General features: G+C 70.9%; 1 protein-coding gene across 3 annotated transcripts; it reads right to left on the bottom strand.

Moving 5' to 3' along the window:
- Positions 1 to 2,376: 2,376 nt before the first annotated feature.
- On the bottom strand, positions 2,377 to 16,683 carry SH3BP2 (SH3 domain binding protein 2). 3 transcript variants are annotated; one of them, XM_037530085.1, is made up of 13 exons: positions 16,652 to 16,683; positions 9,880 to 10,019; positions 8,799 to 8,901; positions 7,736 to 7,853; positions 7,478 to 7,548; positions 6,883 to 6,971; positions 6,626 to 6,688; positions 5,511 to 6,153; positions 4,415 to 4,523; positions 4,163 to 4,218; positions 3,811 to 3,892; positions 3,287 to 3,346; positions 2,377 to 2,970 (listed from the first exon to the last, which is right to left on the bottom strand). In XM_037530085.1, the coding sequence occupies exons 2-13, from the start codon at positions 10,013 to 10,015 to the stop codon at positions 2,833 to 2,835; spliced, it is 1,668 nt and encodes a 555-aa protein (XP_037385982.1). In that variant the 5' UTR covers positions 10,016 to 10,019; positions 16,652 to 16,683; the 3' UTR covers positions 2,377 to 2,832. The 3 variants fall into 3 exon arrangements, with proteins under 3 accessions (XP_037385982.1, XP_037385981.1, XP_037385983.1); XM_037530084.1 differs by lacking the exon at positions 16,652 to 16,683 and adding an exon at positions 11,340 to 11,470; XM_037530086.1 differs by lacking the exon at positions 16,652 to 16,683 and adding an exon at positions 15,389 to 15,694 and having other exon boundaries at positions 2,378 to 2,970.
- Positions 16,684 to 27,178: the final 10,495 nt, after the last annotated feature.

Below are 27,178 nucleotides of genomic sequence, written 5' to 3'. Positions count from 1 at the left end.
TGGAGCACAGAAAGCACAAACAGGAAAAGGGCACCGCGGGAGGCGCGGAGGTGGGCGGCGGTGCAGGCTTCAGAGCAAAACGCGCTCTGAAGCGCTTCCCCAGGCAGGGCTTCCCCAGGCAGGGCGGCGGCTGATCTCACCTAGTGGTTTAGGCCACTGGGAAAGGATGCGGGAGCACCCCCCCCCCCCCCCCCCCCCCCCCCCCCCCCCGCCTCTGGGTAGCCCCGCAGGGAGCCAGGGCCCGCAGGGAGGAAGTTCCAAGGGGTGCATCTGCTCTGCACCACCCAACCCAGCGTGGGAGAGCTGGGAGGATGCGGATGGCCACTGCCCCCTGGAGTCCCCCGGGCCCCCGGCGGGCCATCTTTTCCAGGGGAGGGACAGGACACACAGGCACAGATCAGGAGCCGGCGGGGCCCGTGGGGTCAGGCTGCGGGACAGTCTTCTCCTTGGCTCCCTCTCTCCGCCTCCCAGACACGCGGATTTGGGCCAAGCGCCAGTTCTGCCCTACAACTGAGTGGTCTTGGTGTCTGGCTGGCCATCCCTCCAGTGGGCCCTGGGCAGGAAGCCCCTTGGCGCCAGGCCTGCTGCTGTCTTCCTGTATCCTGCCAGAGGCACCCACCCCCCCTAGGCCTGGCGGGGGCGCTGTCCAAGATGCGGCTCAGGGCTGGGGGTGTTTGGGCTCTGGACCTGCTTTAGGAGGTCTCTCCCATCTCTAAAATCATGTCTTTTTACAATGGAACTCCAGCAACAGGGTCTGGAGGCTCTCGGCATGCTTTGCAGCCAGCGTGGACAGGCTGGACCTTGGCCTGGAGTGGTGCCCAGAGTGCCTGGAGCCCCTCTCCTAAGCGAGCCATCTCCAACCTCTTCATGGTGCTAGGCAAGTCAATGAAACCTCCCTGAGCCTCAGTTTCCCTACCTGTAAGATGAGGGAACGGGATAGCTGTTCAGTAGCTGTGTCCCCCTGGCTGGGTGCGGGTGGGGGCACACCCAGAAGCCTGGGAGACGGACTAATGGGACACCCCACAATGACTCTGAGGTGTGGGGGTGCTGGGGAGCTAGGCAGGCATCATGAGGGCGCAGAGCAGTGAAGGACGGACGGGTGATGTGGCAGGAAGTGCAGGCTTCTGGGAGCCCTTGCTCCATGTGAAATGGGACAGACCACATGCCTCCACCCCTACACAGGGAGTGACCTCCACAGCAGGTCTCAAGAAGGAGTGGGGCCACGGCGGCTGCCCTGTCATGCTGGAGAACCGTGGCCCAGGACCCCATCCACCACCCCCAACACGCACTTTCACAGCTGAGGCCCTGGGCCCAGGGGCAGTTCACAAAGGGATGGGCAGCTGTCCAGCAGGTCCAGGCCTAGGAGGTAATGTGAGGTTTCCCGGGCCAGGTCCTGAGGTGGGTGTTGGGCAGCCACAGGCCTCATCTGCCAGACGGGCCACAGGACCTGTCACCAGACTCTGGATCCCAGACCCTTTGAACCTTCTGGTGCAGGGGCCTTCAGCCAGCTTTCAGCCACGGAGCCGGCTCCAGGAGGCCAGGCACACGCTAGATAAAAGCCACATCAACCCGGCCCCCTGCACCCCCAGCACGCAGACCCCAGGCACAGGTTTCCTGGAAACACTTCACAAGGAGGGAAGCCACCACAGTTGGGCACAGGTACTCCCGGTGCCCCATGGGGCAGAGATGGCACCAGAGCTGCATTCTCCCAGAGATGGTGTGTGCGGGGCCAGGCGCCCGGTGCCCCAGACTTGACCTCGACACCCTGACCCTCCTGCAGGAAACACCTGCAGAGACGGTGCCAGACACTTGCTCCTGGAAGCAGATGGCCGCTGACCGGCCCAGCCCTCCCACGCCTGCAGCCACCCAGCCCCGCACCTGCCCGGGTGGGGCAGGGGAGGCCAGAGGCAGCCGCAGTTGGGTTTTACACAGCAAGTCCTCTTTCCCAGCATAAAACGGGGCAGGTCAGATGATCCTGGGGTCTGAGCTGGGTGTCTCCCAGAGGACTCTGGGTACCAGGGCCCCTACCAGTCCCCCTGCTGGGGGCCCACTCCCCACCACCGGGCAGCTGTCACTTCCTCCAAGGGGCCTCTGGCCCACAGCTGGGGCCCAGGCTGTGAGGCCGCGGTGCGGGCAGCACACGCCCAGTGCACACCGGGCCAGGCACACAGGAGGCGCTCGGTACCCGCGTGCTGATCCAGCGGTGGACCCAGTGCAGCCGATGCCCTGGATGCGGCGCTGGCGCGGGGCAGGGTGGGGCCAGCGGTGCGCCACAGAGCAGCATCTGCACCCGCCCGGAAGACGGGGGTCTCCCAGCCCTCACCCGCGTCTGCAGTCTCGTTGGCCTTGGTGTGCTGCTCAGCAAGGCGCCACCCTCTCCCCCACGGAGCCAGGCCACAGAGGCACGGGGCAACGGTCATCTGTGCTTTATTGTGCCGCCTCCCCCTGCAGAGCTGCAACTTAGCGTTCCCGGGTCCAGCCCGGCCCGTCCCCATTCCTGCTGCCCCTCCCTGCCAGGCTCCCAGACTGCGGCACGATGGGTGTTGGGGGGTCAGATTCTTGTCCACAAAACCTGGTGAAGGCTGGGGCCCTGGGCTCCTGGGAGGTGGGGCCGGGCAGGAGGGGTGCAGTAGGAGCACCCACAACCCTCGAGCCTGCTGTCGTGGGGACGCCATCTCCATGCAGCCTGGCCCGGAGGACTGCAGGTGCCATGGGGAGGCCCAGCTGCCAGCAGATGCAGCTCCTCTTCATCCTCCCCCACGGGCCAGACGCCATCCGTGGCCTGGGCACATGGCCCCGCGGTCACCTCTTGCCCAGCGGTGTGATGAAGGGTCACCTGGGCCCAGCGTAGCCGTAGGGCTGCTGCAGCAGCAGGCTCTGGTGGCCAGGCAGCACGTGGGTGTGGTAGTGTTCCGCCAGGCTGCCCACGCTCGCAAACATCGCCTCGCCCTCCAGGTAGACTTTAGAGTCCTGGAGAGGAGGAGAGTCAGGGCCAAGCCTGCACCTGGCGGCCACCCGTCCCCTCAGTCTCCGCCAAGCTGCCACCTCCCTCCCCCGGCGCCACCCAGGGCTGCAGGCAAGCCCAGGACGAACGCTGACGGCCCCATTCCCCCAGGTCGGCTGAGGACACAGAGGGCGAGGAGCAGGCAGGGGTGGACGGGGCCCCCAAGGTGCCAGCCCCAGTCCATCGCCGCCTCCCCGCCATCGGGGGACAGCCCGCCCGCCCAGGGCCCTGGACAAGGCTTCCACCCACCAACACCCCCCGCAGGGCGGGGCCCCAGCTCACCTTCTCAAAGATGCGGTAGTTCCTCACTTTGTGGGCGGCTTCATCCCACACGACCAGAACCTACCGGGGGAAGTGACAGCAGGCGCCTCAGCCACATGGACCTCGAGGGCCTGCAGGCTGGGCCCCTGGCCGGGGGCCGCGCGGGAGGGGCTGCTCTGCACTTGGGGGCCGGGGGGCTGAGACAACAGCCACGTGCTAGAGACCGGCCCCCCCACGGACCTCCGAGGAGACCTGGGAGACGGCGGCAGGTATCAGTTCTGCTCTGTGACCCCCTGATTCACAAGGGGAAACAGGCTCAGGGCAGGCCCTTGGAGGGACGGGGTAGAGCCGGCAGCCCTCCTGCCGTTCCCACCGCTGCAGCAGCCTCCCATCTGGGAGCTCGGCCTCCCTGTGCCCAGGCCAAGGGGTCGCTGTCAGTGCCCACTTTGCAGGTGGCATATAGCTCCTGGCGGGCAGCTGCCAGACAGAGACCCCCAGGACAGCCGTGGCCCGGGGCGTGAGCGAGAAGCTGTGGCCGCACCTACCTTCCCCGACTTGGTGGAGGAGTTCCGGATGCAGTAGAGCCCATCCTGGGGCTCTTCCCGTGGGCTCGTGGCTTTAAACAGCCTAAGACGGACAGTGTGGTCAGCGGGTGCGCACCCTCGCCAGCTTCCCGGGGACCCCAGCCCCACTCCCCCGGGCCGTCCTTCTGCTCTCCATCCCGCGGCTCGCGCTGCAGAGCCGCCGCCCCAGGGCCCCGGCCGGCCGCAGCGCGGGAAGGTGGGGCTGGGTGGGGTCGGCCGATGGACTAAGACTGGCCGCCGCTTGGCTGGGGCAACGAGGCTGGCGGGGGACAGAAAGGCCGGGACGGAGGCGGGGGGCTGGCTTGGTGCTGACCTTTCCACTTCGCAGGACTCCGTGGTGTTGATAAAGACCGAACTGGGCAGCGCCACCTGGAGAGGGGCCAGCAGTGGTCAGGGCCGGGCCTGAGTGCTGCTCATGGCGGCCCTGCCCCCACTGGCTGCCACAGCTTGAGGCCCGCGCCGACGCCGACGTGTGCACCACAGCCCCAGGCCCCCTCGGAAGGGCCAGTGAGGGGTCGCCCTGCCCGCAGCCGCTATTCCCTGGGTGGGGCCGCCCCCGCCTTGCCTTCTCGTAGTCCTCATCCGAGTCCTCCCCGCCGGAGTCGGCCTGCAGGGGCTGCCGCGGTTTCTCAAAGGAGAAGCTCCGGAAGCTCTGCCCATCGGGGGGCGAGCGCCTGGAAGGGCCAGGGAAGAAGGCACCCGTCAGACCCCGAGGCCCCGTGCTCCAGCAGCCGCCGTGCCTGAGCCAGCCTGGGCACCTGCCAAGGGGCCAGGCCTGGTGGGCAGACCTCGGGGAGGCCGCACTGATGTCCCACGCAGCAGGGACAGCCTGAGGCCCACAGGCCCAGCCCGGACACTGGCGACGGGGAGGCTGACCCCGCTGATGTTGTCACACCCCACCAGTGCCTGGACGCAGTGGGAGAAGGCCCCGCCTGCCGCTGGCCAGCTCTGCGACCTCAGCAAGCCCCATCCCTCCCCGAGCCAGAGCCTGGAAGGACGTGAAGGTCGGAGCCCAGGTCAGGCACCCCACCCGCAGCCAGGCAGCCCTGCGCCCGGCCTTCAGGGAGTGCCAAGGGAGGCCACTGGACGGGCTATGGGGGAGGCCGTGCGTGGACAGTCAGGGGACGACGCCCCAGGGAGCAGGCCCCACTATCGAGGTGCCCCCACTGGGCACTCGCCCTGTGACCCAGCCCTCTGGTTTCCGACCCCCACCACGGGGGGCTGCGGGTGGACGCCGTGAGAGTGGGGGACACAGTGGCATCCTAGCTGCCCCGCAGGAAAGCAGCAACGCCTGCCGCGAGCTCGGGCGAGGCAGGGAGAGACACGCGTCTCCTTGCGCGCGGAAGGGGCTGGCTCTGGCGCAGGAGGGCCTGCCTGCTGGGAGTGGGCCCCCTGCCCCGCCCCGCCCATGCCCGGGCTGATCCCCGAGGGCCGCACCCTGCACGGCAGGGCCTCTGGGGCAGCCTGTGTCCCCAAGGCCTCCCTTGCCCACTGCTCCCTGGGCAGCCGCAGACCCCAGGCCCACTGCCCAGCAGGCAGGACGTCTGCGAGAGACGGGCCGACACTGGTGCCTCTGGTCTGGCGCAGGAGAGGCCGCCTGGCCCTGGCAGCTTGGGAGGCGGGGGTGGGGACCCCGGTGCACGGCGCGCGCGCGGACTCACTGGAGGTGGGGGTGGGGCGGTTTGTCGGGCCTGGGCAGGACGGGGGGCCGGACCATGGCCTCGGGCATGGGCAGCTTCAGGGCAGGAGGCTTGGGGGCCACGGGGAGCACGAAGAGTCCAGGTCTGGCTGCCTCCCTCGGGGTGGCCTCTCCAGCCATCTTCAGGAACTTGGGCTTGCTGGGCGGCACGGGTGGGGGCTCAGGCGCCGGCGGGCCCCGGGGGGACAGGTGGAAGGACTGGAGCTTGTCACAGTTCCGGGCGGCAGCAGAGGCCGTGCTGGTGGAGCTGGGCCCCTGGGCGGGGGGCCGGGGCTCTGGGCCGGGGCCAGGGCTCTCACGGAGGCAGGGGGCCTTCCAGATGCTGGGCATCACAGGCACGCTGCCCAGCGGGGGGTCGCTCAGCCTCCGGGAGGCAGCGGACACCCTGAGGGCAGGCTCAGCTCGCCGCAGACCCGGCAGCTCCTTCTTGGAGTCCTCGGAGGTCAGACCAACATCAGGCAGGCTGCGCTTCGGGGGAGGGGGAGGCAGCAGCGGGCCCGGCCCCTTGGAGGTAAAGGAGTGGGCCCGGGGCAGCTCAGCCATGGCGGGCTTCCTGGGCACGGGCACTGGGGGCGGGGGGTAGGCTGGCGGGTGGGTCAGGGCATCTGCAAAGCAAAGGCCCAGCGGTAAGTGCCGCCCGCCCACCTGCTGGAGACGGCCCCCCGCACCTGGCACCCTGCCCTCCGGGAGCAACGGCCCGCACCACGGTCCCCATGTCTGGTGCCCTGCCCCCTGGGAGCAGCTCCTCCATACAAAGACAGAAGCCCCGAAGCTGGCGTAACACCCATCCCTGGGGGGCAGGGGGAAAGGCTAGAGGCCAGGAGGGTCCCTAACCTTGGAGGAGAGGCTGGGACCCCTCAAAATGGGGGAGTTGGTGGGAGGAAGCAGGCACTGTGCTTGCTCATGCCAAGGTGACAGGCTCAGGGACATCAAGCAAGTGGCCGGGACAGAGCCAGGCTCAGACAAGAGGCCCGGGCTTCCTCTCAAGAGGCCCCCAAGTCCACACCCACGCTGACTTTCCACGGCCCTGAGCCAGGTGCCCGGCCCCGCCCCCACTCCGCCCCGGGACCCACCCACCTTCGGGCCTCAGGGGCTCTGGGGAGTCGGGCTCCATGTACGAGTCGTCCTCCTCATCGTAATCTGCGGGCAGAGGGCAGCTCAGGCAGGGTGGCTGGCAGCGCCCAGCGGGCTGCAGGCTGCCCCTCAGCGTAGCAGCCGGGGCCACGGCCAGCAGGGCACGGGCAGCAGCTTCGGCTGCTCCAAGACAGCCTGAGTGGATGCCCCGTCCTGGCACCGGCACACAAGGGGCCACGGGGGGCGCGCGGGGGCCTCACCTTCATTGTCTGTGGGGTATGGGGACAGGCTGATATCCACGGGCCGCTCGACCGCGCCGTAGAAGCTGTCTGTGTCTGAGCTGGAGTCACTGAGTGCGGGAGGGCGGGCGGGCGTGAGCGCAGGGCACACCCAGCTGGGACGCGCGGACACAAGACCAGACGCAAAGCACAGGCACTCAGGCCCGTGTGCCCTCCCCAAGCTCGTGGGCCTGCCACCAGCACGGCCACCCTGCCTGGCCAGCAGCTGCCCAGCCTCGGGCCCAGGCCCATGTCCCCTCGACTCCTGCCCAGAGCCCATCACGTCCAGGCTGAGCCCACCGCAGGGCCCAGCAGGAGCTGCCTTGGGGTTGCCCTGGGCCTCAGCTTCCTCCGCTATGAAAGGATAGGACCGTCTTCCTCCCTGGGGGCTGGCTGGCCCGCCTCGCAGGAGGTCTGGGCTGGTGGGCTGAGCTGGCACCCAGAGACCCATCACGCGCGCGTGGGCACACATGCAGCCCGTCAGTTCCAGAGACACCTGGGGGAGGGGCTCCGGCCAGGCCCCAGGGCTAGGAGCTGGGCAGGCCCGCCAACCTGTCCATCGCACCCTTGGGCCTACCTGGCATCCAGGAGCGGCTCCTTCTTCTCATGAAAGTGGCCGATCTCCCTGCGCAGCAAGGCCATCCAGCTCTGTGGGTCAGTCAGGGCCGTGGTGGGCACGGTGCTGCCCAGGCTGGGCCCCCTCCCCACCACGCCAGCCCATCTCAGGGACCGCCATGGGGGAATGGCGGCCGCAACTGCAGGCTCCAAGGGCAGGGCAGGGGCTGCCCATTCAGCTGCCCGTGCCCCCCGGACTCCTGCCCTGGCCAGCCCTCACCTTGCGCTCGTCCTCAGAGGAGGCCGAGAAGAACCAGGTGCGGTGCTTCTTGCTGATGTGGATGATCTTGAAGGGGAAGACGTTGTTGGACGTGGTCTCCTCAGCAGCCCGCATCACCCTGCGGGCACAGGCCAGTGGGCCAGGGCCCCACCCACACCCGCAAGCCTTGGCGCACCACACTGCTCAGCCAGACCGACCGGAAGCTCCCCCATGGATGCGGCAGGTGGAGGGAGGCACGGGTGAGGGACAGGGAGGCGCAGGGCGGGGACAGGGAGGGGCAGGACAGCCCATGCCGCAGGGAGGTGAGGACACGTCGCCCTCCCTGTCCGCCCGAAGGGGCCCCACAGGGCTTGGCCGCCCCCACACCCTGCACCCCACTGCCCGGCAGTGTCCTCAGAGCATTTCAGGGAAATGACTCACGCCTGCTCTGTGGCCGCGCCCCCGCCAGGATGTGGGGTGCACTGTAGGGGGGGTCCCCACGGGTCGGGCACCTGGGGGCAGGCGTGGTGTGCAGACCAGGACAGGGCCTCGACAATCCCAGGGGCAAGGCTGCACCCCCAGAGAGTGGGGACCCTATGGTTGGAGGATGGAAATATCCTTCCCCAGGGGACCCCAGATCCTGATTCCCCTCGGCATTCTTGGGGCCCTCGAACCCCCTCCCTCCATGGTGGCGGCCGGGCAGACTGGGGCCTGGTCCCAGGACCCCTGGCTCCTGACAGGCAGGAGGGGCTGAGCCTCCTTGGAGATCAGAGGCAGAGGCCAGCATCCAGGAGTGCCACGGTACCCACTCTGGGCATCCCCCAGGCTGAGGGCCTATGGCACCTAAGGGCTCTGGCCCAGCACCCCCTCAGCCCGTGAGCCCAGGCCCCAGAAGGCAGGCTCAGGACCCTCACTGGGCAGAGCCCAGCACGTAGGAAGCAGGTGCCCCGTGGGGGTCGGGGGCTGCAGGCCACGCAGGCAAAGGGAGCAGCAGGGCCGGCTGGGCCTACAGGGCAGGGAGCCGGACAGCCTCTGGGCCAGCGTGGGGGCAGCTGGGGCAGCTGGCCAGGGTCTGGCCACTCACCGGTTGTAGCCGCTCAAGGAGAAGGCGCCCTGCGGCGAGGCGGACGTGCTGCTCTTGAAGTAGTACATGCAGCGCTTGTGGATGATGACGAAGCGCAGGGGCCCTGGGGTGTGGCGAGGCAGCGTGAGGCTCCGCTCTGGGGACCCCGCGGCCTGCCCCCGAGCTCTGCTGGGCAGAAGGCCAGGTTGCTGGCCTACCCCCCACTCCCCCAGAAGTGCAGCCCTATGGCCTTCGGCCCCAGAGCAACACCCCCCGGGCACGGTGCACTGGGGGGTGGGAGGGCTGAGTGGCATGTCTACTGCCCAAGGAACACTGGGGGGAAGCTAGGGGCCACAAGAGTCCCATCCAGCTGGCAGAGTGAGGGTGGCTGCCCAGGGGCCCCGAGAGCTTGCCCACCTGAGCCACTGGGAGCCGGCCCCAGGCTGGACCGTTACACTGAGAACCGCCCATACCCAGGCCTGGGGACCGGTCAGTAACAGCCCATTCCTGGAGAGCAGACCTGTACCCTGTCTAAAGAGGAGAGCTGACCCACTGTTGCCCGCACAGAAACCCATTAGCTCAGCCTGGGGCGCGCACCCAGGGAGGCCCTGGCAGAGAACACTGCTGGGCAAAGGCATGGGCACCGTGGCTGGCCAGAGGGCAGTCTCAGCCCCGTGCTCTTTGGCCTTTGGGGTCTTGATGATGGCGCGCCTCCCAGGCCAGGGCCCTCCCTCTAGCCCGAGGTCCTCCCACCGGACCCTGGCTCTCAGGCACCCAGAGGACTCTTGGCTTGGCACTTGGGTTCATGACAGGCTGACCAGCTGACCGAACTCCCCCAGTAAGGCGAGGGCCCCCAGCCCTGGCCAGCTGGTTAGCCCTCTGCACCAAGTCCCCATTCTGTCTCTGCCCAGCCCCACCTCCCGGACCCTCCCACAGTGCTGGGGGCTGGGGAGGCTGGTTACTGGCCACCAGAGGGAGGGAACTCGGGAGAGTGGACCCTGCAGGAAGCCAAGGCTCCGCCCACTTGTGGGGTGGGGAGATGTGCTGCAGCCCCACCATGCCCCATGTCCTCCCATCGCACCCCCAGCACCTTGGGACTCACATTTGAGCAGCTGCAGCTGGGTACCCCCCTTCTTGTGCAGGTAGCCAGCCTTGGCCACACCCCCGGGCATGGTGAGCAAGTTCTGGGCACCAATGGCCTTCATGGGGACTGGCCAATGCATCTCTTCGGCCGCCATGAAGCTGCAATGAAGGAGGAGACACTCTTCAGCCAGGTGCAGGACGAGACGGCATAGCGGGGTCCGGAGAGGGCACTGCCAAGAGGCCAGCGCCAGCACCGAGGCTCAAGGCCTGGGGAGCCCTCGCCCGAGAGCCCAGCCTCCGGGCAGGAGGGCCAGGGCCGTGTGGCCACAGGATCAGCCCCTGACCCATTCAACCACATGCCGTCTTCCAGGGACCCTGGGCTCGGCGGGTCCCCTGGCTGCGGCTGGACTCCACAGTGAGCTCAGGCCCCTGGGCTGGGCACAGTGCTCAGTGGACTTGGGACCCCTAGTCCAGGCATGCCAGCCTGGGCGCAACCACCCTGCGCGCAGGGCCAGGCGAGCCTACGGTGGGGTCTGCACTGGACAGGAGCTTGCTGGCCTCCAGGATGCGCAACATGAAGCCTGGGCTCTAAGAAGCACCAGAACTTGGTGCCCTCCCTGCACCTTGGCAGAGGGCACGCGAGGGGCTCGCCCACCAACACCCCACCCTCCACCCCGCCAGCCCCCAGGTGTCTTTCCTGGGAGGGCAGCAGGAAAGCAGGTAGCCAGTCCCCTGGGTCCCCGGCCGGCTGGGCTCCTGGGAGGCCCTGAGACCCTGGTTGCTGGAGGTGTAACGCGGAGACCAGCGGACACAGCCTGGGAACAGTGGCCGGGAGAGGCCGGAGCGAGCCCGGAGTGCGGGGCAGGGTCCTGGGGCTGGTGGATGGGCTGGCGGCTCGGGGCCACCGAGGCCCACGGGGGCCCATCGTCCACCCCGCGTCAGCCGCCCAGCCCTCCGCCGGCCCCAGCGCGCTCCGAGCCTGGGCTCCTCACACTGCGGGCAGCGCCCCTCAATGACCACTGCACCCCCCCGCCTGAGCGCCTCTCCAGACCCCTGCCTTGGGGGCACCGGAGGGCCCGGTCACACGCGGGTCTCAGGCGCCCCTGGTCCCTCTGCACAGCAGTGCCTGTCTCCACCCACTCGGCGAGCTGGGGCGCGGGGGGGGGGGGGGGGGGGGGGGCAGTCGCAGGCCACCCCAGAAACACAAAGAGAAGCGCGGGCGAGGCCCCCGCACCGCGCCCGGGCCCACCCCGCTCCTCTGGCTCCTCTGGCCCTTCTCTCACTCCCCCGCCCCCGACCCCCGCAGCCGGCCCCCCGACCCCCCCCCCCCCGCTTGCCCCCCGCCCGCCCCCGCAGCCCGCCCCCCCCCGCAGCCCCTCCCGGCAGAGCCCCGGGTCCGCGCCGGGCCGGCCCACGCCCGCCTTTGTTCTCGGGCCGGGCGGGCCGGGCGGGCCGGGCCGGGCCGGGCGCGGTACTCACGGCGTCCACGCGGCCGGCAGCGCCGCCCGGGCCGCGGCCCGTCTCCCCCGCGCGCGCCGGCGCGGAGCCTCGGCCCCGGCGCCCGCCCCCCGCCGGCCCCAGCCCCGCGCCCCGGGCCCCGCGCCCGCCATGCCCGCCCGGCCGCCGCCCGCCTCAGTTTCCCCGCCGCGGCGCCGGGGGCGGGGCGCCAAGTCTCCCCGCCCCGAGGCAAACGCGGCAGCCCCGCCCGCGCCCGCCCCCCGCGCCGCCCCCCGCCCGCGCCCGCCCCCCGCGCCCGCCCCCCGCCCGCGCGGAGGCTCGGCTGCCCGCGCTCTGCGCCCCGCGCCTCCAGCCGGGCCCGCCGGCCCTTCCCGGGGCCCTGGCACGGGCTGCCCCCCGAGCCCCCGGCGATGCCCCCCCCCGTCCCACGGGCCGCGCGGGGTGGCGGAGGACCCGGCTGGCCCGGGACCCCACCAGGCTCCGGCCGGGGGAGCCCGGCCGTGCCCGCTGCTGGGCAGGCCCTTCTGCCCCTGCCCTCTGGCCCGCCCTGCTTCCCTGAGTGACCCCGCGGGACGGTCGGCGCGGCCCCTCCAGCCTGCTTGGGCGAGGCAGGCCCTCCAGGAGCCCCGGGCAGCCTCCCGCTCTGCCTGCCTGGCACGGGCGTCACCCGATGGCACCACAGCTGGGCCCGCAGGGGCCCTCGCTGGCCTCCGGGGCCCTCTGCGGTGGCCCCACCAGATCCCCCCAGCCGTCCGCTTGGGTTTTCTGGCCCGGCCGGCTCTGTGGGCCCCTTCTCACTGCAACCAGCCTCCGCCCGGCCTCACGGACCCCCGCCTCTGCCCTTGCCACCCCCCGAGGCCGCCTCCACCTCCTGCCGCCCTGCCTGTCCTCCACCGGACCACTCCGGGCAGCTCCCACCCCTGCCTCCCAGGCCTGCCGCCCCCCGAGCCTCCCCGCCATCGCTCCTCTCCGCACGCTCCACCCTGCCCCGCTCCGCCGCAGCGCTGGCCTCATCGCATCTCACCTCCAGGCCTCCAGCGTCCACCTGGTGCTTCCAGACCCAGCCGGCCAGGTGCCCTCTCCCCGGCTCTCCTCCCGCCCACACACACCAGGGGCGGCTCCAGGCCCGGCCTCAGCGCAGCCCTTCACGAGCTTCCAGATGGGGGGACCCATCCTGCGACTCATCACCAGGACACCCCGCCCACAGCGTCCTGAGGGGAGCCCACCAGCAGCCAGAGCCCCGATGTCAGGCCCCCCGCCCCCGCTGCTACCACAGCCCACCCCGTGTGAAAAGGAGCAAGTGGGGTGATCCCAGGGTGGCGAGGCTGATGAAACACTCAGAAAGCAAGACGCGAGCGGCACGGCAGCCAGACGAAGGGCAGAGCACCCGTCATCTCGGGCGCAAGCTGCCCGGTGAAGACACCCGCCAAGCGGGGGCCAGGGCGCCTCCTGCGCTGGCCGGCGGGACCACCCTCCTGGGGAGGCGGCCTGCGCGCGCCCCTACGCGCGGGACAGGCAAGGACACCTGCCCTCGCCCCTGATTTCAACACTGTGCTGCCGGGCAGTGGGGGCCAGAAGAAGAAGAGGCGCCCGGGCGGGAAAGGGAGAGCCCCGCAGGTGACGCGGACACCCTGGAGGAGTCTCCAGGGAACCCACCAGAAGCGACCGGGCCGGGGAGCTCCGCAGGGCAGGACGCGGCCACGGCACCGAAGCACCTGCCTCCGGAGAAGAAAGAGCGCTCCGGTGGGCCCGCCTCCAGCAGGCTCCCCTGACCTCCAGGGCGGCCTGCGCCCCACTGAACACTGGAGGGGCACCTGGCCGACCCCGAAGGAGACGGGGAATGTGAACCCTGGTGGCGGGGGAGCTTGGGGTTGCTCGGCAGGCAGGGAAAGCCGAGAGTGCGCCCGCGGGGCATAGGACATGCCCCCATCCGCAAGGAGACCAGGGTGTGTCCGGGGAGGCCGGGGCAGCTGCCGCGAGGGCAGGCAGGCTTCTCTGCGGGCAGTTGGGGCCCGTCACAGCCCCGCTCCTGTGCGGCGGGGTGGCTGGACCCTAAGGGGTCACTCTCGCCTGGCCGCGGCCCCTCAGGGGCAGGCTGAGGGCTCACGGCGGGGGGGCGGCAGACTGACCGTGGGTGGGAGCTTGGGCCCCTGGGGGATTCAGCCCGGCTTGCTGACGCCAGCTGCTGGGGCTTGGGAAAGGTGGGAGAAGGAGAAGCCGACAAGGGGCCACATTCCCGGCCGCGTGATCTCCTTGCTGCCTCCCAGGACGCCCTGAGGTTGCCCCAGCCCCAGGGGCCTGTGTGGTCACTCCACGCATCCACCCCAGGGGCTTGGCTTTCCCATCTGCTCACGGGCAGGAAGCTTAGTCCCCTCCTCTGCCGGGCACAAGCCCCACCGCTGGCCACTGTGGAGCCAGCCAAGCTGCCCTGATGGGCGTGGTCAGAAACAGCTGGACACCTGGGTCCAGGTCTGCACTGAGCCACCACCCACCCGTGGAGAACGGGAAGAGTCCTCGCCACGGGCCCGCTGGCAACCACGACAGGTCCGAACAGCCAGGGCCCCAAGGCCTCCGGCGGCCAGCGGCTGGTCATCCTTGGCTTGCCCCACGGCGGGGCACACGGGTCGGGGTCGGCGTGGCTGGCATGGGTGGCTGCTGGCCTCCGTGAGCTTCCAGAAGGCTCCTCCTCCAGGTTGAGTTGAGATTGAGGATGGAGGCTGGGGCAGAGCCAGCGGGTGAAAACCACTGGCCCCACAAAGACGGCTCCGGGGATGTCCGCCAAGAGCAGGGATGTGCGGTCACCGCCAGCAGAGCCGCAGACAGTCTGCGCGCGGGACTCTGCACTCGCGTTGAGCCCTGCAGCCTCTGTGCACACTGCAGGCTCCTGTGCACGGGGAGCCGAGCACGGGGCAGAGGGGCCCGAGGGCCTCCCCAGCTGCCTCTGACCCTGCAGGCCCCTCCCTGCCTGTGCCTCGGGCGGCCACGGGTGGGTTCCTGTCAGCAGTGACCAGGGCGGCCTGTGACGGGCAGCCGAAGGACCAGCTGGGGTGGGGCCCCAGTCCCGGAGGAGGAGAGACCAGGGAAGGGGTCACGCTCACACACGCCCAGATCCAAACCTAGGGCGACCCTCAGGGGGGCCGGGGTGGGCAGCCGGGCGTAGGTCAGTCTCAGCTGTCCACCTGACGCCCACAGGCCGCTGCTGCTGCACACCTGTGCCTTAGGCCGGGACTCGCCCAGGCCCACGGCGCCCACGGGGGCAGGCTCCCTGCTCCCCAGAGATCGCCCCACGTATCACCGCTGAGGCATGACCCCTGTCTGCCTCGTCCTGGTGAACACTCGAGGGTCAGTGGTCGGCGCCCTCCCTGCCTGCCTGGCACACGCGGGCACCAGGCGGCGCGTAGAGGAACAGCCGGGAGGCTCTGGCCCTCACGCCCACCTCATCTTTCCTTTCAGTTTCTCTCGCCCTTCCTCTTCCCAGAATCTGTCTGTGAGAGAATCAAAAGCAAAATTGGCCTGTGGGGGCCTGTGAGCCGCCCGCGGGGGGCAGGCAGCAAGACCTGGGCTTCACCAGAGCGCCCTGGCCTGCGGCTCCGGCCCTACTCCCCGCTGGCCGGGCCCTGCTCTGTGCTCCCTGCCGGCCCTGGACACCAGCCCCCGGCGTGGGCGCTCATGCGGCGCTCACACAGCGCTCACACTCACATCCGCGCTCCCACACACCTACACGGACTCTCGCACGCACAGAGCCCTAGCCCCCGGCGCCCCGGCAGGGTGGGGTGGAAGGCCGCCCCCCGGCCCTCCCGGCCCTCCCAACGCAGGCTGCCGCCACTCCCGCTGCCACTGGGCACCAGCCCAAGCCGCAGAGCCCTGCTCCGGGGCCCAGCTGCCCCACGCAGCTCCCAGGGCTCCCTTGGAGCTATGGCCTCTCCAGGCCCAGGCTGGGGCTCCTGTGGCCCACGAGGGCCCTAGTTTCCTCCCACGAGGGCCCTAGTTTCCTCGCGGCGCCTCCCGAGTGGTTCTGCAGGCCTGGGCCAGCGTCCCCTCCCGAGCCCCACCCCCAGCTGCCCACTAACCTGATGGCCCTGACCCAGCACATGGCTCTCCCGCCTGGCAATGGGCTGTGGGCAGGTGTCCTGGGGCCCCGGGCGGCCATGCCTCAGGGGCCACGCAGCGGGGCTGGGGCCTGCATCTCCCCGTGGGTGAGGTCTGCCGCCCCGGAGCTGCCCAGAGCAACACCCGGTTGCTGTGCCCGCAGCTCCCTCCTGCTGGCCGCCGCCTGCCTCACTAAGCCTGTGGCCAGCGCTTCCTCGTCTGGGACTTCCTGTTGCCGGTCCCTGGGCAGCCCTGGTAGCCAGAACTTCCTGCCTTCCACCCGCGAGGCCCTGAGGCCCGGGAAGACCCAGGCTGGGCCTGCCCCTCAGCCCCGTCAGCGCTGAGGGCCGGCCCCTGCTCCCGCCCCCACTGTGGTCGACCGCAGCTCCAGGCCCCAGGGTGAGGCCAGCCGAGTCCCTGGGGAGGAAGCCCCCTGCTGGTCCCCACGGCCATCTCTGCACGCTTGGCTCCTCCCCAGGAAACCACGGAGCCCTCAGAGTCCCCAGCCCGACGCCACTGCCCGGCGCCGACGTCTGAGGCCAACGGAGGGACTGTGCCTTTCGTCCTAGGACATTTGGGGCTCCCGACCACCCCTTTGCCCTCTGGCACATGAGACCAAGGGCGCGGGTTCCAAGCTGGGTGCGCCTGCCCAGCCAGCCGCCACCGGGCACCAGCCCACCCGTCCTCGTCCAGCTGTGCGGCCTGAGGGCCTGCCCGAGCGCCTCCTCTGAGAGATGGGGCTGGGGCCGGGTCAAACGGCCACTGAGGAGCCGTCTGGGAGAGTGCGCGGCGGCCGGGGCTGGGCGGCTGTGACGGAGGGGTCTGCTGGGGTGGGGAGGGGAGAGGAAGTCGAGGCAGGGCGGGGGCCGGGTGGGCGGCATCCCGGAGTGGACGACAGGCCTGGGCTGCCCTGGCCCCTGTCCTTTTGCCCTCCAGAGGCTGCGGTCAGGAGCCGGGCCACCATGCCCCCACATGCCCCCTCTGGGCCTGCTTCTCCCAGAGCCCGCCCCTCTCCCGAGGCACATTGCACTCCTGCGGGGAATAACGCTGCTGCTCGGACTCGGGGACACTGGCCAGCCGGGCCCTGCTCCACAGCCCTGTACTTGTGCGGATGGGCCCGCCAGCACCCCAGCAGGTGTGCAGGACTGACCCACACTGGGCAGCTCTGGCTCAGTGCCAGGCTGCGGGAGCCCGCCCCCTACGGGACACCCTCCTCCCCACCCCACGGGAGGCAGGGCACTTACCAGGAAGGCGGGAGCCGGTCCGCAGGGCCGGGCAGGACCCAGGGCTGGCCTGTAAGAGAGGGAGCAGAGTGTCCACCCTGGGGGCCTGGGGCTGGGGAGAGAGCGAATGCCCAGGGCAGAATGCCTGGTGCCGCTCGCCCCCAGGTGCCCACCTCACCTCAGCACCCACAGCCCCGAGGCTGGTCTTGTCCCCGCCTGCACTGACCATGAGGCCATGAGGCCAGAAAGGAAGGCGCCGGCCAGCCCCACAGCCAGGGCCCAGCCCAGACTATCTCGAAGGTCCTCAGCGTCCCCGCGCCCCCCCCCACCCCCCCGGGGCAGCCCAGGCACTTCCGAGGACCTGCCAGGCTCAGGGAGGGGCTGGCATCCCCACGGGGACACCGCCGGCCTTCAAGAGAAGATGCTTCGTGCTAGCCCCTGCCGAGGAGTGGGGCCCGCCGGGCCGGCACCCCCGCCCCGCTGAGCCTCGTCCCTCCCTCGGCGCCAGGGCAGGGCCACGAGGGCTCTGGAGCTCGGTCACAGGCGCCGTCCAGTGCGGGGAGAGGGGGCGTGGCAGAGAGTCTGGGCCCCCTGGGCCGCCTGTGTGCCGGGTGAAAGGGGAGCCTGGGTGGACCTGACCGCGCTGGGGAAAAGGGCCTCTGTGTCTGCGATCAGGTGCCGCGCCCCCAGGGCCGGGCGTCCGCACCGGGAGCGGCAGAGGCGCGCCGCAGGGAGCATGCCGGCAGGGACCAGGGCTACGTGGCCAGAGCCGGCTGTGCCCAGTCATGGCAAGGTGAGGACGCCCCCGCCTCCCGGGGGCCTGGCCCCCACGATCTGAGAACCCCTGGGGCCGCCGTGCTGGGCCTGTTGTCCCGGGGGCCCTGCAGAGACAGGCTGGCACTGCCTGCAGTCCCCTGCGGGCTCGGCTGGACAGGGCACATCTGAGCTGGGTATCCGCAGCCCGCTCGCCCCCTGCGGCCCCTCCCCGGTGGGGCCGGTGCCACGCCAGGGTCACACCCTGCAGACTTGGCAGGCTGCCCCGGCCTGGCTCACACCCCAGGCGTTTCGTCCCGGAGCGCAGGCCAGGCTGGCCGCTGGCCGCTGGCCGAGCATGCGGGTCTGGCCCCTGCGTCCTGCCGGCCCTGCCTCCTGAGCCCGTGGCCCTGCCCTGCACCTGGAAACTGAACCCTTCCCTGCAAGTCCTGGCTCATCTCTGGAAGCGGAACCAAATAGAACTGCCCCTCCTCGGAAATGTCCAAGTCAGGGATGCGGCCCCGCCCACCAGAGGGTCACCACCCACAGTCCCCGCACACCCCACGGCCAGGCCGAGAGATGGGTGGACAGAGAGCCTCAGTGTATGCGCACCGAGGCCCCCAGACTTGCTGCGGGCCCCCGCCCCCCGCCCCTCCCGAGCACGGATGGCCCACGGGCGGGCGCCACCCTCAGCCAGCAGTGAGGACCGGGCTGGTACGCGGGAGCCCACCAGGGCCCCTGGAAGACAGGGGTGTGCGGGGCTGGGAGGGCCTAGGAGGCCCCAGGGGTTCTCAGGGTGCCCAGAGTCAGAGGGCTCTGTGCCCACACAGCCCTGAGCCCCGCGGTGCCCTGGGCTCTCTCTGCTGGGCTGGTGTCTCTGCCACAGCAAACGTTCCTGAGCTGAGCGGGGCTGGGTCCTCGCGGAGAAGCAGGGTCCCCGGGCCACCCTGGCACAGAGCACAGCCCAGCAGAGAGGAGAGGACGGGGCTCCCGGGTGGAGCAGGCTGGGGTGGGCAGGAGAGGGCATGGGGGAGGATTGGGGTGCTGGGCAGGGGGTGTTGGGCAGGAGGGGGGCTGGGCCGGGTGGGGGGAGGGCTGGGCAGGGGAGTGGCTGGGACGCGCTGCTGGGTGGGGGAGGGGACTGGGGAGGGGGCTGGGCTGGGGGGAGGGGACTGGGCTGGGGGGGTGGGGCTGGGTGGGGCAAGACGCTGAGGCGGTCCCCAGGGCGTGGTGGTGAGGGGGGTGGGGCTGCGGGGCTGAGGATTCACACTTGAGCACCCTCTGACAGGTTTCCACCTCTCCACCGCCGAGAGGGAATTCCCCGGGTGCTGACGTGTGGGGTCCACCCTGCGTTCCCGGCCCCTCGTCATGCAAGGCCCCCCACCAGCCCCACCCGCTGGCCCCAAGAGGCCCGCAGCCCTCACAGCAGCCAGTGCAGGGGCAGGTGGCCCCAGCCGGCTCCGGCAGGGGTGCTGCGGGGAGGGGCACCGGCCTGCCCGCTCAGCCTCCAGCCCCAGGAGCCGGGCAGCGGGGCACACCCTCCTGGGGACACCGGCCCGGACGGCCTCCGCCTCGGGTCTCTCGGAGCAGTCTGCTCTCCTTCGGACCCCAGGGCCTGAGGGTGAGCTGGGCTGGGGGCGCTGCTCCGGGGCAGAGCCCCCGCGGCCTGTCCACAAGGCCCGCGGTTCTCTCTTGTTTAGCTGCTTTTGCTTAGCGACGGCACGAGGGCCGAGCCACCGAGCAGAGGTGCGGGCGCCCTCTTCAGATGTGCTCAGCCCACCCCCAAGGCCCAGCCCCGTCCCCGGGCCCCTGGGTCTGTAGCCGGACCCCAGCGCGCCCCTGGCCCCGCCCCTGCCTCCTTGGAGTCCCATCCAGACCCCACGGCCCCCGGGGCCCCTGCTTGCTGCCCGGCCCGCCCCCGCCAAGCCTGCGCCCGCGTGCACAGGCTGTCACCCCCTGGTGCTCCACCCATGACATTTGCTGTCTACCTGCCCCCGCATAGGTTCAGGGGAGAGTCATTCCACGCGCCCCCACGTCCACAGGCACCAGGCCCTGCAGCCCAGTGGCCCACACCCCAACCGCCAGCGGCACCCCTACTTGCTGTGGGCCCATTCATGGGCTCACTGGTTGCACTAGCGCATTCCTCCCCAAGCACCCTCTTGTCCTAGGGGACCTGGCTGTGCAAGGGATGCCAAGCCCGGGGGCTCTGCTGCCCCCCAGGCCCAGGGCTCCGCAGGTGGGCCCTGGCAGTCCCTGGCTCTCCCACCTGGTGTCCTCGGTCATGAAGCAGGACCCGGCAGAGCAGCGTGGGCCTCGACCGCCCCCCGCACGGTGAGCCCCCAGACAGCGTCGCCCAGCCCCGCAGGGACCCAGAGCGTGTGGCAGGTAGCAGGTGCCCGGAGGCCACCTCTCTGAGGTCAGACAAGCTGAACCCTGACCCGCAGGCCAGGAGCCCGCAGAGGACAGGACTTCCCCAGCACAGGCTCCGCCTCTCCCCCCATGGCCTGGCTGGCATCGGGTCTCGCCATGTCACCCCTGCACAGCCCCACAGGACCCCGGTGCTCGGGGTGGCTGTTCTGGTGCTAAGTGCCAGGGGTGCCTGCCCAGGTCAGCCCCGGCCCCCCGAGTCTGGGGGCACCTGCAGCACATGGTGGGGGCAGACCAGTGGGGTCACGAAGCAGAGCCCTATCCTGCCCCCTGTGCGACAGGGCCAAGTGAGCTAGCGCAGGACGGGGACCTCGTGTCCATGCAGTGCCACTGCTCCCGGTGCCCCCCGGCCGCCCTGGGCCTTGGGGAGGCAGCCAAGGCTGAGCAGCGCACCCCTGGCTGCAGAGCACCGAGGGGCGTGGGGGGCCGTGCCAGCAGAGGCCAGAGGAGCAAAGTGAGGGCTGACGGGGGCGCGGGGAGCTGGCAGCACAAGCGGCCCCAGCTGACCCCAGGAGGCAGCCAGAGAACGAGGGGCTTGCTGGTGGCGACCCCAGGCTGTGCCACGCGGCCCCAGCCCTTGGGTTCCGGTATTGGGCAGAGGGTGGCAGGCAGGGCAGTGACCACACCCCGCACCCTGGGATCCAGCTGGCTCGCCCCTGTCTGGGCTCCTGATGTGCTGAGCAGGCGGCCGCCTCTGACTCACGCCCTCATGACGAGTGTCCACCCGGACGTGGTGAAACACCCAGCAGCATCTTGGGGGCAGCCGCCCTGCAGAGACCAAGCCAGGGGTCCCACGGGACAGCTTGTGCGAAAGGCCTGGGGGTCTCCCTGGCAGCGCAAGAGGTTGAGCACCGCACTATGAAGCAATCGCAGCCCCTGCAGCACAAGTTCGATCCCCCGCCAGGGAGCTCCCCACAGGGCGCAGCAGACCTCTCCTGTCTCCCCTGCTCCCCTCAGCAGTGGGTTTCAGTCCATCCCCTGTTCTGCTCCCCACTCTGTCTCTGGGGAATCCTCTCACCCCCCGCACCTCTGGCCTGTACCCCAGCTCTTGTCTGCATAAATATATATTTTTTTAAAAAGGCCTGGGGCTGGGGGCAGACACGCGCACGCACAGAGGGGGGAGCCGCCCCAACCGCGGCAGGCCCTGGCGTGGTCAGACCAGCCCCAGCTGAGTGCCCCCGTGCCACAGGCCCCGGCTCCAGGCCCAGCCATGCCCCACTGCTCAGGGGGCCTCGGCAACCTGCCTTCAGAACCCGGGTTCCTCACCCCCTAAGTGGGTGCGTTGGGAGCAGCCCCTGGAGACCAAATCGGGCAGCTGGCAGGGACCCCTCACAATGACCATCACCTGCAGGTCCCGGCCAGGTCACTGGGGACAGTCAGGGCCCGGCCTGCTCTGCCCCAGCCCTCGGTGCCCAGCGGCAGCAGCGCCCGCCCGCGGGGACGCAGACCCCGGCCGCGGTTGTGCCTCACGCTTGGCGGCTCCGCCGAGGGCCCCACAGGGCGGGGTCCCGAGGCCCCTGCTCCGCTCGTGCCCACTTCGGGTCAGGTCTTCTGCTTTGATCTTCACCGTCAGACCGCTCGGGGCCGTCAAGGAGAGCGCACGCGCCGCCCGCTTGGGCCACTCTGTGCTCCTGAGCACCCGCGGCGGCTGGGCCAGGTCCCCTCCCTGTCTACTCCTGGGGTAGCCCGGAGGACAACAGGGAGGGCCGGCCCGGGCAGGGGGCCCCCCAGCAGCTCCCACGGGGCCTCTGTGGACAGAGGCGGGAAGGCCTGTGACAGGCCCGGAAGCACGGGAGCCAGAGAGGCCCCAGGAAGCGGCGAAAAGAGGGAAGGAGAAGCAGACCAGGCCGGGCTTGGGGAACCAAGAGCGGCATGTTGCCCTCGGCCCAGGGACCCAGGCTCCAGCGCCGGGCAGGAGACCCGGGCCCAGGGGGGCCTGGCTGACGGGGCTGCTCCCTGGCACCCTCACACTGCCCCTTTGTCCCGAGGCCCAGGGAGGAGCAGGGCCTGGCGGGGGCCCAGGGGGCGGGAAAGGGCACAGTGTGCCCAGTTCTGACAAACAGGAGAGGGCAGGGGAGGGGCCTCTACCCAGCCACCCTGCTGTCCCCATCCCAAAGCCAGGCCCAGCGGCGCCCTGGCCCTCCCGCCCAGCCGCAGCAGAGGCGGCCTCGCTGGCACAGCGCAGCCCTCTGGCTCCCAACCGGCTCCTGCCTGAACGCGCAGCCCCGCCCCCCAGCGCCCTGTGCCAGTCGGTTGGGTGGCGGTGCGCTCAGGGGTACCGGGCAGCCTGGGGTCCCAGGGCCCAGTGTGGGCCTCTGTGGGGCGCATTCTCTGCTGCTTTCTGGGGACTCCAGGCCAGGCCCGCCCTCGGAGGGGTGGCCAGCGCCAGCCAGCGCCCAGCCCCCACGGCCTCGGGCCCTGTGAGGCCCACAGCCTGGGCTCGCCCAGCCACCCCGTCTCCCTGAGCGCCAGCCCTGGGAGGGCAGGCTGAGAGGGCGCCCCAGGCCCGGTGGGCAGTGTCCTCCTGGCTCTGCCACCTGCCCCTCGGGCCGTCGTGACAGGGCAAGGCCCCAAATGACACTCGACCTCCCCAGGCTCCTGTGGCCTCTGGCGCAGCACAGCTGACCCGAGCTCTCCAGGGGCCATGGGGCCAGGGCTGGGCAGGCGCAGGACAGGCGGGCGCTCTGGCGACTCGCCGTCCCTCCCCGGGAGGGCAGCGCTGGGGCCACCCTGCAGCCGCCACAGCAGGGGGGGAGGCTCAGCAGGCGCCCCCGTCCACACCCGGCCTTTCAGCTTTCTGGCTAAGTGTCCCCACAGCCGCTGCCTTGGGGCGTCCAGGCCCCAGAGTGAGCCTGCAAAACACAAGCCAGCTCTGCACGAAACCCTCTCCGTCCTGGGGCGCCCACCCCGCTGCCGACCCCCCAAGCCTGTCCAGCCTCAAGCCAGCCCATGACCCCCAGCCTGGCTCCTCCGGCCACTTCCTGTCCCCTCCCTGAAGAGACCCCTGGGGTGCCCCGGGCCCTCTCGCGCCAGTGAAGCTGCGCGCGAGGGGGTGAGTGAACCCGCAGCGTGCATCAGCCCTTTGGCCCCACTTCCAGGACCCCGGCCCTGGCCGCTGCCCCCTTAATGCCCAGCTGGCAGGAGCCCAGCCGCGGAGGAGGGTCCGTTCCTCAACCCTCTTCCTTCCCTCGACTTCCTGCCCTGGGGGGGGCACGGCTCGCTCGCCCTGGCCTCGCCGCCTCCCTCTCAAGGAGCCGGGAGCACCAGCCTCGGAGAGCCCGCGGGGCTGGCCCCTGGAGCCCCACCACGGCACCCAGCGCCGCCCCACGCCCCGGAGCTGGGCCCGGCGGGCCAGCCTGGGGGCCTCCCTGCCCCACCCCAGGCCTGGACAGGAACCCCGCCAAGAGGCCAGGCAGAGGCTCCAGGAGCAGCGGCCCGCAGCCCTGGGAGGCCCCAAAGGCGTGACTCCCCGCAGCCCCGCACGCCAGAGGCCGGCTCTGGGCCCCAACCCGAGCGCACCCCGGGCAGCAGAGCGTCTCCCCGCAGCATGTCCCCTCCCGGGGCGGGCCTGAGTGAGGTCAGGGGCGGGGGGAGGCGGGCCTGGTGGGGTGCAAGTGGGGGGTTCCTGCCTTCCGTAGGCGGAGGCCAACCCCGAGGGCCCGGCTCTGACCCGCCTTCCGCCCCTCCCAGCCCTTGTGCTGCCCAGGGTGAGGGACACCAAGGCCCCACCGCTGGCCTGGTGGAGCCACCTCGGCCTGTCCCTCGCCGGGCAGCCACCCTGCGTTCCCAAAGGCCAGGTGGCCACCCACGCCGGCTGAGGACAGCGACGGCCACTCCGTCCTCCACCCCACCACGGTCAGGTCCACCGAGCTGGCCACTCGCCTGCTGCCAAGTCCGCTGACCTGCTGGGCCACCTGGGGCTGACACCCAGGACCCAGAGCCCAGAAGCCCGCCGTGGCTGGGGGCCCTGACCTGGACCCCGACACACCCCTCCAGGAAGGAGCAGCCACAAAGAAAGAGCCGCTTCCCCTTAGGTGGGGCCACGGACACCCCTCGGCCCCGGTGTGCACCGCTGGGCCCGGGGCGGGCAGGCGGTGGGGAGGCCGGGTGCGCGCACAGGAGCCGCGGGCGTGGGCATGCCTGGCTTCTGAGTGAGGCCACAGCAGGGCCACCTGCCGCCACCGGCGCGTCCCACCCACCGGCCCCCGGGCCCCCGGGCCCCGGGGCCAGGTGCCTCTGTCCGGCGGAGCTGGATCCGTCCCGGGCAAGAACGGCAGCGCGGGAGCCCCCCTCACTGCGGGAGCACGGGTCGCCGCCTCGCCGCACCCCAGCCCATGCCCCCACCCCGCTGGCCAGCTCCCCAGGGCTCCAGCGGCACTGCCCCCTGGGGGCGCCCTCTCCACCTCACCCCTGGCCTGGGCCAAGACCACACGGGGCCTGGGAGGCGCGGGCAGCACCCGTGGCCCCGGCCCTCAGGCGTTCCCAGGCAGGCCCAGCTGAGGCGGGCGGGGCCCGGGAGGGACCCAGAGCGCTGAGCAGGGCAGACAACCCCATTCACTGAGCTGCTCCCCAGGGAGAGAGCGGGTCCTGGGAGCGGCTACCCCCCTCCAGACGGAGCTGCCCAGCCTAGGCACAGGGTGCCCAGAGCCGGTGAGCGCAGAGTGCCGAGGCGGCGCTCTCTGGGGGCGGGGTGTCTATCAGCTCCCCAGAGGGAAGGGCTGGAGCGGCCAGCTGAGACCCAGGCCCCCAGCCAGAGCCCCAGCGGGTGGTGGCCACTGCCCAGGCTGCATGGCCATGGGCCAAGCCGAGGCCCGCCCCGGCACTCCGACCCTGGGTGCCGGAAGAGGCAACGGCAGCCCGGGCGTAAGAAACGTGGCCTTCAGGCCATACCCACGTCTTTGGGCTGCACAGCCCACAGCCGGGGCTCGAGGAAACCCCCAAAATGGAGCAGCAGGGGCCTGGCGGGGGCTGGGGCGCGGGCTTGATGGGCCCTCCCAGCCTCACGACGCTGACATTCCCCAAGATACAGTGCGTTGGAAGCGTTTCCACCCCATTTCTCCGGGGAGCTGGCGCTCGAGAGGTCACCAGACATGAGGGGGACAGGCGGCTGCAGAGGCTGGGTAGCAGCTCCCTGCTGTCCCCGGGAAGGCCCTCGGGAGCCCCCGGAGCCGGTCACCCCCACTGGGAGAGAGTCCACCCTTGCCAGCACCACCGGCGTCCCCGTCACGGGCAGACGCAGGCGGGAACCTCGCCACCCAGTGCAGGCTGCAGCAGGCCGGCACCACACCCACGCGCAGCCAGGAGCCCCGGGTCTTGGCCGCGGGCCACCCCACCAGGGCCCGGCAGGCCTGTGCTGAACCCCAGATTCACAAGGAAGCAGAAGGTCCTGCTTGACTGGGGGCTCAGCCACGGGATGGGTGGCGACCATGGGTCTGCCCAGCCTCAGGCCCTGCCCACCCCCCAGGCCTCAGAAGGCCGGCAGGCAAGCACCGGGCCGCTGGGCCAAGGTCAGTGTGCCCTGGACCTTGGAGCCGGTGGTAAAAGGAGGGCCGGCCTGGCCAGCTAGTTCCCTCCCGATTCGAGACCCGAGGCCAAGCAGGGGCTGAGCTGGACCCTCAGAGGTTCTGGGGCCTGGGGAGGGGTGGTCTCTGGCCCCTCCTAGGAGCCCCGCCTCCTGGAGCTCTGCGTTCCCCTCCCCAGGACAGCACTTCCCTCCTGCTGCCAGAAGCCAGGTGCACGCGGGAGCCTGGAGCCTGAGCCCGAGCCCAAATCCGTGGGTGAGGCCTGGACCGGCTCCTCTCACCCTAGGGTTGGGGTACTCACCCAGAGGTGCAGCCCTGGCCCTCGCAGGCAGTTCCATTTTCTCAGCATCGTCCTGCCTGCTGAGGCCACAGAGGGCCCCAACACACGCCACCCCTCCACCGCTCCGGTGGCCTGCGCTGCGGGCAGTCCCGGCCTGGCATGCCTGCACAGGGCCACGGGCGTCCAGGGGCGTGAGCGAGGCGCCTGCCCGGCCCGAGGACTCTGCAGCCAGAGCACCTCCACGCCACCGCGGGCCCCGCTGAACTTTCACCTTTGCCCCCCGCCTCACCGCCGCCACCTTCAGCACACGCCGGGCCACTCTGGCCCAACTGGTCTCCCTGCTCCCCACGGCCAGCCCCGACTTGGCTCTCCCTGCCTTCCTGCCACCCGCCATGGCTCCCAACCGCAAACCTCGCACTCCCCGGCCACCTGCCCCCAGACTGGCAGTGCCCCGGGGTGTCAAGGATCACACAGGCCAGCCCGCCAGTGAGAGGAGGACAGGCCTGAGTGTCCCCTGGGTGTCCCCACCACAGGACTTTGAGGACAGAGCCGGGGGGCGCAGGTGGCTCCCCAAAGCTGACCACCCCTGAGAGCCCCAGGCTTCTGCCATGAGACCAGTGGTCGGGCACTTGAGGGCTGCACTCTGCCCACCTTCCCAGGCCCAGCCCGGTCCCACCCCCAGCTGCCCCTCTGTGCAGCTGGGCCAGCGCTCTCCCAGCGGCTGGACTTGACCCTGGGACAGCAGCACAGTGGCTCATCGTCACTGGCTACCAGCTGCACGCCGTCACCCTGGCGTTCGTAACCCCGTAGGCACAAAGAGGTCAGCCGCCCCATCTTACAGAAAGACCAAGGCTCGCGGTGGGACCGGGCCTTGGGACCCAGGCCTCTGTGGCGGGGCCGGGCACTCCGTGCCTCTGACCCTGGCGTCATCTGGAGGCCTGCACGCATGCGCCTGCGTGTGTGTGCACCCGAGGGGTGGGGGGCGGCCGGAGATGACTCAGCACCCCACATTTTTCTGTCCATGGGAACATTAAAGGCCAAGTGTCCTCTTGTAGGCTGGCCCCTCGGGGCCCCCCCAGCCCTGTCGGCAGGAGGGGCTCCTGGAAAGGCCAAATCCACCGTGGACGGGGACTGTCAATCCAGTCCCAAGGAGGCGCCACTCCAAACCCGCCCTGCGCCCGACAGGCAGGTGCCAAGAAACGGGGCGCAAGGAAGGTGAGGGAGCCCTCTCCTGCCAGTGCCCCCAGCGCCCTGTCCCACCTGGAGCGGGAACCTGGGCACGAGTGCCCGCAGGGAGAGCCAGGAAGTGAGGGCGCCCAGGGCCATGCTTGGGAGCGGGCTGGACCTGACCCTGGGGCGCGCCCCACTCCCGGGCTTGCCCCCCCCAGCAGACTAGTGGGGACTCTCCGGTCTTGTGGTCACCACCAGGGCAGGGTTGCTTCCTGAGCCCCTCTCGTAGGCCCCGCCACCCCCGTCGTGGGAGCCCACGGTCCTCCCCCCGCACCCCAGCAGTCCTCTCCAGGGCCACCTGGCCCGGCCCGGCCCAAGGGGCACCGAGCGGCCCTG

This window comes from Talpa occidentalis, unplaced genomic scaffold, assembly GCF_014898055.3.
Source record: "Talpa occidentalis isolate TD23 unplaced genomic scaffold, MPIMG_talOcc4v2.1 talOcc4.6, whole genome shotgun sequence".
NCBI lineage: Eukaryota > Metazoa > Chordata > Mammalia > Eulipotyphla > Talpidae > Talpa > Talpa occidentalis.
Note: the sequence above shows the minus strand (reverse complement) of the source record. Positions and strands in the feature narration are given on the sequence as shown.

Bases quoted from the DNA above. Each gene is read 5' to 3' on its own strand.
- SH3BP2 (XM_037530084.1), bottom strand. From the start codon at position 11,470: ATGGCGGGCGCGGGGCCCGGGGCGCGGGGCTGGGGCCGGCGGGGGGCG. The intron at 6,972-7,477 runs GTAGGCCCAAGG...TCCCGCACTCAG, and splicing joins GAGCCGCTCCTGGATGCCAG to TGACTCCAGCTCAGACACAG. The intron at 3,347-3,810 runs GTAGGTGCGGCC...TTCCCCCGGTAG, and splicing joins CCTCCACCAAGTCGGGGAAG to GTTCTGGTCGTGTGGGATGA.